General features: G+C 37.5%; 1 protein-coding gene across 1 annotated transcript; it reads left to right on the top strand.

Moving 5' to 3' along the window:
• Positions 1-7,506: 7,506 nt before the first annotated feature.
• LOC127423493 (beta-1 adrenergic receptor-like) lies at positions 7,507-11,191 on the top strand. Its single transcript, XM_051667841.1, has one exon. The coding sequence runs from the start codon at positions 7,531-7,533 to the stop codon at positions 8,722-8,724; it is 1,194 nt and encodes a 397-aa protein (XP_051523801.1). The 5' UTR covers positions 7,507-7,530; the 3' UTR covers positions 8,725-11,191.
• The last annotated feature ends 1,543 nt before the right edge of the window (positions 11,192-12,734 follow it).

Below are 12,734 nucleotides of genomic sequence, written 5' to 3'. Positions count from 1 at the left end.
CCAGCCTTTATGTGTTCAGCATTCTCATATCTTCTACACCACACACAGGGACCGATCCATTCATTGTAAATGACAACAGACCAGCAGACGGGAGAGATGTTTCACATGTAATAAAGATTTCAGTGTTCAGCAGTATTAACTAGTGGCTTTGCAACAGTTAGATTCAGTCCTCTAATTTGATTGGACAAGCACCGTTCCAAGAGTGCCGATATTTCTTATAACAGCAATAGAATGCTTCATTGCTTGTATCACTCTACTTGTCTGTTTTTGCAGCATTTCAGACAAGCTAGCAGTGTTGATCGGGGATACTCAATGGTTGATCTTTGGCGTTATTTCGAACTTTCGAACAGTTGGTCATATTAGTCATATTTCTAAAATGTAAGTTACTTCATATTTATTCTTAATTTATATAACCGTTGATCTGCCTACGGACAAATCAAAGCTGATATTCAGTTTAACAGTTCTCTTGCATATGTGATGCATTGCTTTATATAATAATTATGTTACTATAGACAGTGTATATATATATATATATATATATAAAATTGAGCTTCCATAACTAGAAGCATCTGCAATCACATACTTGTTGCTGAACGTGAGTATGTTTCAGGCTTAATTCATTAAGAAGGCTGTTGGTAGATTTTGGAACTGACACAATCTCAAAATGGCCAAATATCGGCTGATTTATCAGCCTGTTTATCACTGATATTAACATTTTTATAACATCTTTTAGGATATGTTGATTCTGAATGTTAACATCACAATAAAGGCCAGTTGGAATGAGATGCTAGTTTGGAATTTGGTGCAAGAAGTGAACCACAGGTCAGTCTGGCAGGGATCCCTGACCCCACGTTTATTTCAGTGATAGTCCAAATACATACCACTGCTGACCATATGCCCTCCGTTCACCGGAGTGCTCGGCTGTCTGAAATCAGTCTTGCCACCATGCTCCATTTGCTTGTCATCATGTGCTCAGCATAATTCCAAATAAAGCTGAATTTCTATGCTTTGTGCTGTTGAAAGAGATCCCCCATAATCTCTCAGCAAATACTGAATGCAGTCAAAGTTTTTATTTTCACTCAAAAGTGTTCTGCAGAGTAACATCTGTAACCATTACCGTGTAATGGGCTTCTTTTTAACTGCAAAGCACATTACCAATCTGAGCCCTGGGTCTTCTATGCAGGATTAGTGTGAGCATAGATAAGAAATAGAACATTTAAAGGCCAGTTATTCAGACAGTTGCAAAATTTTTGTCACATTTTGCATGACAAGATGCCCGTAGCAGAGAATTGCATTATATTTGATATTAAAAAAAAAAACATCCTTTGAACATCACAGCAGCCCCAAGCAGCAGTGAAAGAGTATTTGCAGTCCATAGACTTTATTAAGAGCAAGGCCTTTTTTTGTTTTGTTTTTTTTGTTTATGGGAATGACAAAAAGGCTGTGAGGGATAGATGTAGTCTCTTCAATGGGTTGGTTTTACTGCAGTTTAAAGTGTTTTTGGATCGTTCCACGGACATAACATTGAAAAAACATATTTTCAAGAACATTCAGTAGACAAAAAACTCTAGACAACATGAGTTGAGGAAAATTAGATGAAATCTAGGAAATTTTAACAGCTTTATCCCTTTCATGCCATTGAAAAGACAGCTTCATTGTCATTCCCATTTAAAATCAAAGATGGCACTACTGTGAATCCAGTCAGTAGGCATTGTTAGACACTATTTAGGAGGGCTTCAGCCCCCCCAAAATTTCATCTCAGCCCCCCTAAACATCTGTGATTGCAATCAGCACCAATGTTTGAACGCCCGTTGTGAGCTCTTTAAACATCGGCAGCACTGCACTAGTTTGAAGTGCCAGACTGCCTTGGTGGATTTTCCGACCTGTAAAGACTGACTATAGTGTGAGCCAATATCATTCAAGTGCAGGCTGTGAAGGAGCAATACTCAGTGTTTCAAAAGTATAGCTTCAACATGTAAACATTAGATGTTAACATTATTTTAGTGTGATTAAAATAGCTTACTATCCTTTTCTGTGTAAAGATAACTTTATATAAGTTCTAAAATTTTATATTTTCAATTTTACAACTTTGTTGCTATGACGGCATAATGCCGTAAACTCCAAAACACTTACATAACCATACTGACTATTTAAACAACTTTAGAGCTCAAATAATATACAACTTTTAACAAAAGAATTTAGTAAGTGCATGGGCTTCACATTTCTGCCTTTGAACCCTCCAAAATTTGGCCCCATTGACTTCCATTGCAAGTGCCTCACTGTAACCTCGATTTTTGCTTTATTTAAAGAAAATATTTTTTTGTGATAATCAACATTTATGCCACAAATGTTGTTGATTGAGCTTAACTTGTCTTGCACCCGGAATGTTCAATTAAAATCTTAGGGTGTTCTTGGTAAATTTAAATTAGTTTAGAAATTAGGTCTCTAGATGCTTGAAAAACAATCATTTAAATATTTCTGAATAATAAAAATAAAAAAAAATAGGAGACATTTAATATCTCTACATAAATTATTTGAACTTTGAGTGTCGTGTTACTATGCTTGAAGGCAGCGTTAGCCTAACGGGAGGTAATATAACGCTTCACTCCATAGACTTCAATGTAGTCAGCAATGCTGACGCAATTCATGTGTAAGCCCCTTTAAGTAACTACCTAGCAAGTTTGCAACCTTCCAGGACACCTCTGCAACTGCATAGCAATACCCTGGCAACCACCCAAAATCCCCTAGTGTGGTGTCCATGATTTTTGCACCGCTAAGCGTCACTCACATTTTCTTAACAAAAAAAGTTTATTATAGTTCACATGAAATAAGTGTAAGTATTAATGTGTATGAAGAAGTTTGTTAAATGACACTGAATATGGTATCAAGCTCTAAATTCTCTTTGGATGAACCACCTACAAACTTTGCGTCATGAATTATGTAACGGGAGCAAGCTGGTAGGTAGCTGTGCAGTGTGTAAACCTCACTCAAGAGGCGCACTAGCGACTGACACTAGAGGCTGTAGCCTTTAGCCACCTCGTTAGCGCGCCCGCCTCTCATGCTGGAGACATCAGTTCGAAACCCGCTCGGAGCGGTTCAAGTAGGACTGGTTACAGTGGTGCCATAACCCAGATGGGAGTGAGGTTTAGGGGGGTAAGTGTAATGGGAGCGAGCTGGTAGGTAGCTGTGCAGTGTGTAAACCTCACTCAAGAGGCGCACTAGCAACTGACTCTAGAGGCTGTAGCCTTTAGCCACCTCGTTATCGCGCCCGCCTCCCATGCCAGAGATGCGGGTTCGAAACCCACTCGGAGCGGGTGGAGTAAGGCCAGTTACAGTGGTGCCGTGACCCGAATGGGAGTGAGGTTTAGGGGGGTGAGTATAGTGGGAGCCAGGTGGTAGGTAGCTGTACAGTGTGTAAACCTCACTCCCCTGGCCTCAAGAAGCGCACTAGCTAGACCCTAGAGGCTGTAGCCTTTAGCCTCCTTGTTCGCACGCCCGCCTCCCATGCTGGAGATGCCGGTTCGAATCCCGCTCTGAGTGGGTCGAGCAGGACCGGTTACAATTACAGCACTTCTTTGGTGTGGTAAAATAACTGTAATATCCTCTTGTAACTTGTTGAGTATACTCTAACATTATGGTTGTTTGGTTCTAAGGGTAGATATTACCATGATGTTCCTACCAGCTGCTGCATTAACTGGAATATACATTTCTGGCAATTAAACAGCAGGGCAATAGCCAAAAGTTAATTGAGCTCTGTCTACCTGGGGAACAGCATAATGCTACATTTCCAGAACCTAAACCATTTAATAATTCAACTTATCATGGTACAAGTGAACTTTAAGCTGTGGTCATGTTTATGTTTGCATATGTAAAACCCATAAAATGAACAAACATGTTTTCATAGGCTAAGATCATAGAGTGCCGTTTGTCAGATGATGGCCCTTTAAACCTTGCATCCATTGGGAAGAGTGGAAGACAGATGCTGTCATTGATCTGTGAATAACACCCACAGGTTTACATCCATGTAAAATGTATGGAATGTATGAAACATATGGATTGTGAAGCATATACTGACAGACAGATGTGGACCATTTTGAAGTCAAATGGACTTCATGCAGGGTCTCCCTCAAGGGTTTATGAAAATTTGGAATAATTCAATCAAGAAATATTTTTCATAGTTTAATGCAAGATTTATAGCTGATTCATGATGCAAATGAAACTCTTATGAAACGTTTAATTTGTATTTTTCTGCTTCGTAAGCATTGTATTATACATATAATTTTTTTCTCAAAGCTAAAGCAGAAAATAAAAGTCTGTTATCTGTAATAAAGGGCTGGTTATACGTGCAAGGATGTTCTTCTATTATGCTGTATTAATATTCTGAAGGCATTCACTGTAACAAACTGCGCACTGTAGATTTTAATACAACCGAAAAAAACTACAGATAATTAGACTGCTGAGGGTAGAAATTTGAGAAGCTACCTGCATTTCACTTACATGATTTGCACAGTAATTGCATAAGACGGCATGATTTTAATCTGTTCATTTTTATAATACTGAGGAGAATCTTTTTCTTTGCTGTATTTAGCCATGAGGCTTGCATTGGCTGTTTTTAATTCAGAATATGCTTTATTAAAAGCACTGCAGTTTAAGATTTGTTCTGCCAAGCAGAACATCATTATGATGAGTAAATTGATATAAATTGTTAGTTTCTTGTTCAAATCCTCATTTGCACCATTATTGGGAAAGGGAGAATGCTCTTACCGTACATCAAAGAGCATTATCATTGTGCACAAACTTGTTCAACACCCTTCTAGTTTTATGCTCCAAGTCAGTGGAATGACTAACTATAATGAAACAAAATGAAACCCTGCTCCTGTTATATATTAATTGGCTTTGAGTTGCTATTTTTCTTTTAAATGCGTATGCGTAAAATGCGTATGTCAGTGTGGAATTTGTAGCTGAATCATTCCGTGTTGGGGGTGAAAAAACGGACTTTAGGGTTGGGAATCTACCCGGAGCTCTGACACAGTTCAAACACTGGTTGTCACTCTAATAAAACACTGCTATCCCCCAGTGAGAACACAGGGTAATCATGGCCAAACTCTCCCCAGTGAACATGCCTGTTTATATGACTTCATTGGCTGGCAATTTTAGACTCTGCCCTCCCTAAGTTTGAATCTCCCATCATTATGCAATCATCACCGTACCCACAAGTGTTCCGGTGCCTGCTTAATGTCTTAGTTTGCACTGGTGCCTGAATGGGACGTTTTAGGTGATTGCATAACCTACCTTACAGATACATGCTTTTACAGCTACCGATACATCCAGCAACAGGGCCTGCAGCCAAGTAACATGAGTGGGGAACTTCCTTTTGCTCGCTTAGAGTGAGTTCATTCCGTTCACAAGAGTTCCAAGACTTTATCTGATGGATCAAACAATGACAAAAGGGTTCGACTGTGCAGCAGTGCTGGCACCACCAAGTTTCTTCAGGCAATATCGAACATCTTTTTTATTTTGGGGCAACTAATACCTAATGGATTCTTCAAAAGAATAAAAAAAGAAAATGTCAGACTGTTGTTCCACAGTGTTGGAATGTAGATGAGAAAAGAAATTCTGTAGTTGCAGCATTAGTCTAATGTTCATGCTTGCGTCCTGCTATAAGGAGGTGCAATTATGATCTTATCTGCAGTAACAGCTTCCTACTGCTAGAAAAACATCTCTTGCCCAGGCTATTTAGTTTTCACAAGGAAAGCAAGTGGTCCACTGTTGGCTTTTTTTTATAGCTTGGCTGGTGGTGATTTGTCCCAGGAAAGTGCTGAGGCATGGTGGAAATTATGGAACAGCTGAATTGACCATTGTGAAGTTTGCAGACATGGACCCGATCTGTCCAGCCGGGACCCTATAATTGCTTCTAGCTGTCAGGCAGCATTGTTGTGTATTGCTATCCAGATGTTAGAAATGTCTGCACTCCAGTTTACAAGAGTTTAAATGAACTAAAGCTCTTTTGACATGCATGGTATGTAGGCTAACTGTAAAAAGTGAAATGTGCAGTTACCTCACAAAAAATAAAAATAAAAAAATAAAAAAATTGTAGACTCTACTCAAATACTTTGTGTAGCAAAAAACCTAAATCAATTGAGTTATCCTAACTTAAATTTGATCTGTTCAAAAAACTCTATTGAAACTTGTTGCTTGCTGGAAACTACACAATTAGCATATTTTAGATATCTTTTTGTACTGTATACAAGTATGGTGCTGATGAGAGTTTAAAGATCCCCAATCAGTCATTATACTGATGATCCCTCATCATTTGCTTCAAAAGAAAAGCAATACAAACTGATTTTAAGTAGTAAAGTACTCAATCTTGACCTAACCATTAGCTCCATCTTAAAAAAATTAAATATGACAGAAACTGTCCTCATAAAGAATTCCTCTGTTTTTTTTTTTTTTGTTTTTTTTTTTGTTGTTTGTTTTTACATCTGATGTAGTTCTGAATATTTTATTCTAGGCCTAGTTATACATATGAGTTGATTTAAATTTAAGGGTAAGAGGTAATATATTCTCAATCTAATTATTCAGATATGAATGTGTCTATGAAATTATTAAACTAAAGTATTTGAAATGAAGGGATGACACACAGTATATATATATATATATATTTGTGTTTAGAATAAAATACACCTTCATTAAAGTACAACATGCCCCTGAAAATCAAATCCAGGGGGCAATTACTGCCACTTAATGCACAAAGTCAATTTCTGACACTGATTCAGTCACATTAAACAATTTATTTTATTTGAATAAAACCAGCTCATTTTTAAACACATTTTTATGTTATTTGACAACACATTTTTTACAGTTTCCAAATATACAAAAAAGTAGATAAAAGTAGGCTATGCAATTTATATAATTTGGTTTTAGAATTAATTCATGTTACAGGCTAATTTGTAAAAAATAAAAGTTTTTTATTTGTATTTTTTTTTTTTTTTTAATAAATGCATTTTTTTAGACTAGAGTATCAAAATATTAATCAAAATGATTGTTGTCATTTTAATACCACAAAGCATTATTGTAGTTCTTTAGCTCATAACCGTGTAAGTGTAAGATTCTGGATGCCATGACAAAATGTACAGTACTTTAAAAGTCATTAGATGAAGGTATAGCAATTTAAAATAATAATAATAATAATAATGCTTGTTGAACCTCCCCATTCGCACTGTCTGACATAGGCTATACTGCGTGTGTGTGTGTGTGTTTCTAAAAAGGAACGTTGCAAGATTTGTGCGCGGTGCCTTTAGATGTAGTGTAGCAAATAATGATGGACTAACAATTTAGAGACGCTGTGCCATTGGTTGTGAAGCCTGTGATGTCATCGTGTTATGTTGGCGCTCAGATCGTTCTTTCAGTAAGCGTGGGTGCAAGGTTGGAGATCAGAGCGCGGATCAAAGTGCTTGATGCTGCTGTGTTCCAGAGAGGACCTGAAGTTCGGATACCTGACTGAATGAATGCGTTACATTTCTTCACATCATGGGAGACGGTTTACCGTCCGTAAACCTCAGTAATGACTCTAAACGTGACACAGTGGACCTTAACTCTCCAAGCGCTGGCGTATCAGAACAGTGGGTCGTGGGCATGGGGATCCTTATGGGTCTGATAGTGTTTGTTATTGTGGTGGGGAATATACTGGTTATAGTGGCCATAGCCCGGAATCAGAGACTCCAGACGCTCACCAACGTTTTCATCGTCTCTCTGGCGTGCGCAGACATGATCATGGGGTTGCTGGTGGTGCCATTTGGCGCGGCTTTGGAGGTCAGAGGAACCTGGATGTATGGATCCTTTTTCTGTGAATTCTGGATATCTGTTGATGTGCTCTGCGTCACGGCGAGCATTGAGACCCTCTGCGTAATTGCAATAGACAGGTATATGGCCATAATCTCTCCATTTCGTTATCAGAGCCTTTTAACAAAAGCAAGGGCCAAGTTGGTGGTGTGTGGAGTGTGGGCTATATCAGCTCTGGTCTCCTTTCCACCTATCCTAATGCACTGGTCCCGGGACAGCGAGGAGACATCCTGCTACGACAATCCTGAGTGCTGTGACTTCGTCACCAATCGCGCGTACGCCATCTCGTCCTCTGTTATATCCTTTTATATCCCTTTAGTAGTTATGATATTCGTTTACGCCAGGGTGTACAGAGAAGCCAAAAAACAACTGAACAAAATCAATAAATGCGAAGGAAGGTTTCACAACAACCCTGGTGTAACTAACTGCAAACCCAACAGAAAAAGAACAACAAAGATCCTGGCTTTAAAAGAGCAGAAGGCGCTGAAAACGCTTGGAATAATCATGGGAACATTTACTCTGTGTTGGCTGCCGTTTTTCATCGTTAACGTGGTGCGGGTCTTTTGCGCAGATGTGGTGGATAAGGAGCTCTTCGTGTTTTTGAACTGGCTGGGGTACGTGAACTCCGCGTTCAACCCGATCATTTATTGCCGGAGTCCGGACTTCAGGAAAGCCTTCAAGAGGCTGTTGTTGTGTTGCCCGAGGCAGGCGGACCGCAGGCTGCATGTGAGTTCGTGCGACCTGTCGCGCTGCACCGGAGGCTTTGGCAACTCAATGGAGCAAAGCATGCTCGGGACATGGGCGGACTGTAACGGCGCAGACAGCAGCGACTCCAGTCTGGAGAGGAACGGCAAACTGTCCCATTCCGAGTCACAGCTCTAAAATACAACCATCATTATAAACAGAGCAGCCAAGAACCTGTTTTAAATGTGACATCTTTAAAAAAAAAAAAAAAAAAAACGGAAAGAAATCTCGCTCTGAAATGGAGTGGTAAAGCAGTGTTTTTATGCATTGGACCATTCAGACCGAACATGTTGTTACGCTAATTAAAAGCTAGAGGCAGCGCAAAGAATAGAACAGAACGCAGGTGTCTCGAGACGCGTTTTTTCCAGTTGAAATACTTTTTTTTTTAACATGAAGCGGGTAGCTAAAACAACGCGAGACACGAAGCAAAGGTCAAAGACGTCCTTCTAGCGCATGTTTACGTAGAAAAACAATTGAAGAACTGCTCAAAGACGCGTTCGGTGTGAACAGACCCTTATTGGAGATTTTCGTTCAAAATGTGGAATTTTACTGCATTATTTTACCTCATAGGCTAGCTATCTGTATAATGTGCAAGTTGTACAAGGGAATTGTTTATATTAAACAATTTGTTCAAATGTACAGTATTTATTTGATGCATTGTACAGCATATTTGAAAAAGGGTAACACTTTATAATAGGGTTCTATTCGTTAACAAAACTTTGTCTCAGTAGGCTACTTAATATTGTTAATTTAACATATAGACTTACTACTCATTTTTCTATTAGGCTATTAATAAAAGTTGTTTATGTTCAAATTAGTCAATGCATTATAAACTAACAATTAACAATTCTATTTTTATCAATTAACCAAGATTCTGTGAGAAATTGTGTAAAAATGTAGGCTATTGTTCATTGTTAGTTCATGATACCTAATGCATTTACTAATGTTAACTAATAGAACCTTATTGTAAAGTGTTACCAATATATCTGTGATTTATTGCACCTTATTTGTGTCAAATGTGAGCTGCCCTTGTGGAAATGATCATAAAGCATTTCCATTTATTTAACATTTCTCTTGGTTATGTTGTTACATTGATTTATCTGTAAATGAGATACACAGATACAAGATTTGTTATGAATATATCGTCCCCTACTTCACATTTTTACTGAAATAAGTTATGTACCAGTGCCTCATGTGAAGTATTGTACAAGATGTATCATGTTGTTGGCTAGTGTGCAATAAAATGGCATAAAGTGAAAAGGCATATTGCTAGAATTGTTTTAAAATGTGTTGTAAGGAATAAATTTTTTTTTTTTTTTTGCTTTTGCTTTTGCTTATTTGTTTTCTATTTCTCTTTTCAGGGCAAAATGTTCCAGACCTTACACACTAAAATGACAGATCAATTATACAGTATGTCCACAGATTTAGAAGCCCTGAAATTATTGATCTACACAGACTGAGATTTATATCTAAATATGTGAATTACCCTCATCTGCAGTTGACTGAAACTGCAATACAGCCCCATTCAAACTAGCTAATGTCTACCAAAGGCCCCCATTAGAGCCTGCCTTAAATATTTATGTGTGCTGACCTCCTTTAGTTTGATCTGATTGTTGTGCTTGCATCAGCTTTGGGTATTCCACCATCTCAGACCGCATTGGACTGTAAAAATAACAGGATGCCCTGTCATTTCACTGCATGTGTGCAAAGTAGTGTGTTCAGGTGCAGTGTTTGTGTGTCATTTGGTTCTTAAAGGGATAGTTCACCTAAAAATGAAAATTCTGTCAACCTTTAGTCACCTCATGTTGTTCCAAACACTCATGACTTTCTTCATTCTGTGGAACACAAAATTAGATGTTAGCTAGAATGTTAGAAACTGACAGCCTTAGTCACTATTAACTATCATTGTATGGAGAAAAAAAATATCAGTGTTAAAATTCTTTAGAATTTCATTCAGGTTTTGGAATGACATGAGGCTGGGCAAATAACTAGAATTTTTATTTTTGGCTGAACTAACACTTTAAGATTCACAACAAATTGTGAACAGCATTAGGAAATCCTCCTAATTAATTTTCTGCTTCAATGGAGTGTAAGCAAACGCTTTAGGAAATTCTAATTTTCAGACCTGCTATATGCCTTCCATGACATAATTGCATGTAAATAGCAATATAAGCCTGTTTGTTTAAATGAAGTCCTGCTAAAATATCTTTACAGCTCTGGTATCGTTAGAATGGACAGTATGATGCAATTATCTATTAGATTATGTCAATATATTGGTCAGACTGATCTCCTGATGTCCTCCCACTGATTCAACTCCCACATTTGTTGTCATTACAGTATATACAGTAGCTTCTACAAGAGAAGCTTGTCATTTTCTTTATTCTAGGGAAATCCATATACACTCACAGATCACTTTAATAGGAACACTATGGTCCTAATAAAGTGCCAGACGTGGTCTTCTGCTGTTGTAGCCTTTGGTTTGACGTAGGTCAAGGTTTGACATGTTGTGCATTTTGAGATGCTATTCTGCTCACTACAGTTGTACAGAGTGGTTATCCGAGTTACCATAGCCTTTCTGTCAGCTCAACAGGGGTGTAAAGTAATTGAGTAAAAATACTTAAGTATTATACTTAAGTATTATTTTTTTGGGATTGGTACTTTACTTGAGTGAAATTTAAACAGAATACTTGCACTTTTACTTAATTACATATCCAAAGAAAAAATAGTACTTTTCACTCCTTACAATTTTATTTAAACTTGAAAAGTTATCATTACATTTTTGCAGATCATTTTCTTTCATTTTACTGGACTGAAGCCGCCTTTTCACTGCATCCGACAAATGACAGATGTGGCATGGCGGCTGTGTGGAGTTCTGACCATCTGCAGAGGTGGAATTTTGGATCCGATTTGAGCTTCTGATACATTGAAATATTTGTCCGACTAGACCGTATGTGACGGCCCGACTGAAAGTGATGAATTAATTCAAAACTATAAGCACGAAGTGAGAAACACTGACGGTTTTTGTCCTAAACTTTATTCTAAACATCTGCTACTTCTACAGATTAGACAGTTATGAAGTCAGAAATGATCATTCACGTTGCAAATAAATATATACAAAAACAAAAGGCTTTTGTAATTAAATGTGTACATTATTTATTTCTACAATTGCCCTCATTTAAATCATATCTATGAATTTTTACTTCCTATTTGCTGAATTATTATTGTTGTTGTTAGGCAACTATTAATTATAATAATAACTATAAAACCAGCAATGATAATGATAATGATGATAATAATGATAATAAAAATAATGGAACCTGAGTAAATATAAATTATGAATTTTATTAAATTCATCTATCTGCTCAACATCAAGGTTTGGTTGCAAACCTCTGAAAACAATTCACAAAACCAACAACATTACTAACTTTCTCCAAAGCATATTCTGATGGGTTTATTTTTTTAATCTTTCACTATGTCTCAAGGGGCTGGGTGCTCTGACATTACAATTTGTGAGTGCCTTCTCTCATACAACGAACACTGCTTGACTGTGGCAACGTTTTTGCTAAATAAAATTATGTGGTTCATTACATGTATCGTGGCAGTTCCAAAGTGAAATGTCCACTGTGTGGCACTTAAAGTGAGTGAAATGTTCTCCCGAAGAGATGAGGTTAAGCTTAATGTTCTATCTAGATTTAAATAAATCAATAATACTTTTTACTTTTTTTTTTTTTTTTTGCTTTTTATGACACTGTCGGTTAGGTTTAGCTTCAAGGTTTAGGGTAGGGAGGTAGCTTAAACCTTAACCTAACCGATAGTGTCATAAAAAGCAAATGTGAAATGAAAAACTAAATTTCTGAAGCAACTACATCATTTTGGTGCTTCTATGACACTTTGGGCTCACGTGTCGACTCGCATGCTCTTCAGGACTCCCAGTGCTTTACATCACAAGTGCAACACTCTATCAGTTGAGCTACTACGCAGTTTGATCACACTTAAACAAACTTGTAAATGTAGTTGGTTATGTAATGCAAATGTTAAAATGAGTCATGCGCAATAGTTAAGGTGTTATATGTCATAAAATTGCATTATGTGAGGAACAGAGCAAAAAGTAAGTGTTCATGAACTGTTAATCTGCTGTTTTACTCATG

The sequence above is a fragment of the Myxocyprinus asiaticus genome, chromosome 32 (assembly GCF_019703515.2).
Source record: "Myxocyprinus asiaticus isolate MX2 ecotype Aquarium Trade chromosome 32, UBuf_Myxa_2, whole genome shotgun sequence".
Classification (NCBI taxonomy): Eukaryota; Metazoa; Chordata; class Actinopteri; order Cypriniformes; family Catostomidae; genus Myxocyprinus; species Myxocyprinus asiaticus.
This window is presented reverse-complemented; position numbering and strand designations above follow the sequence as displayed.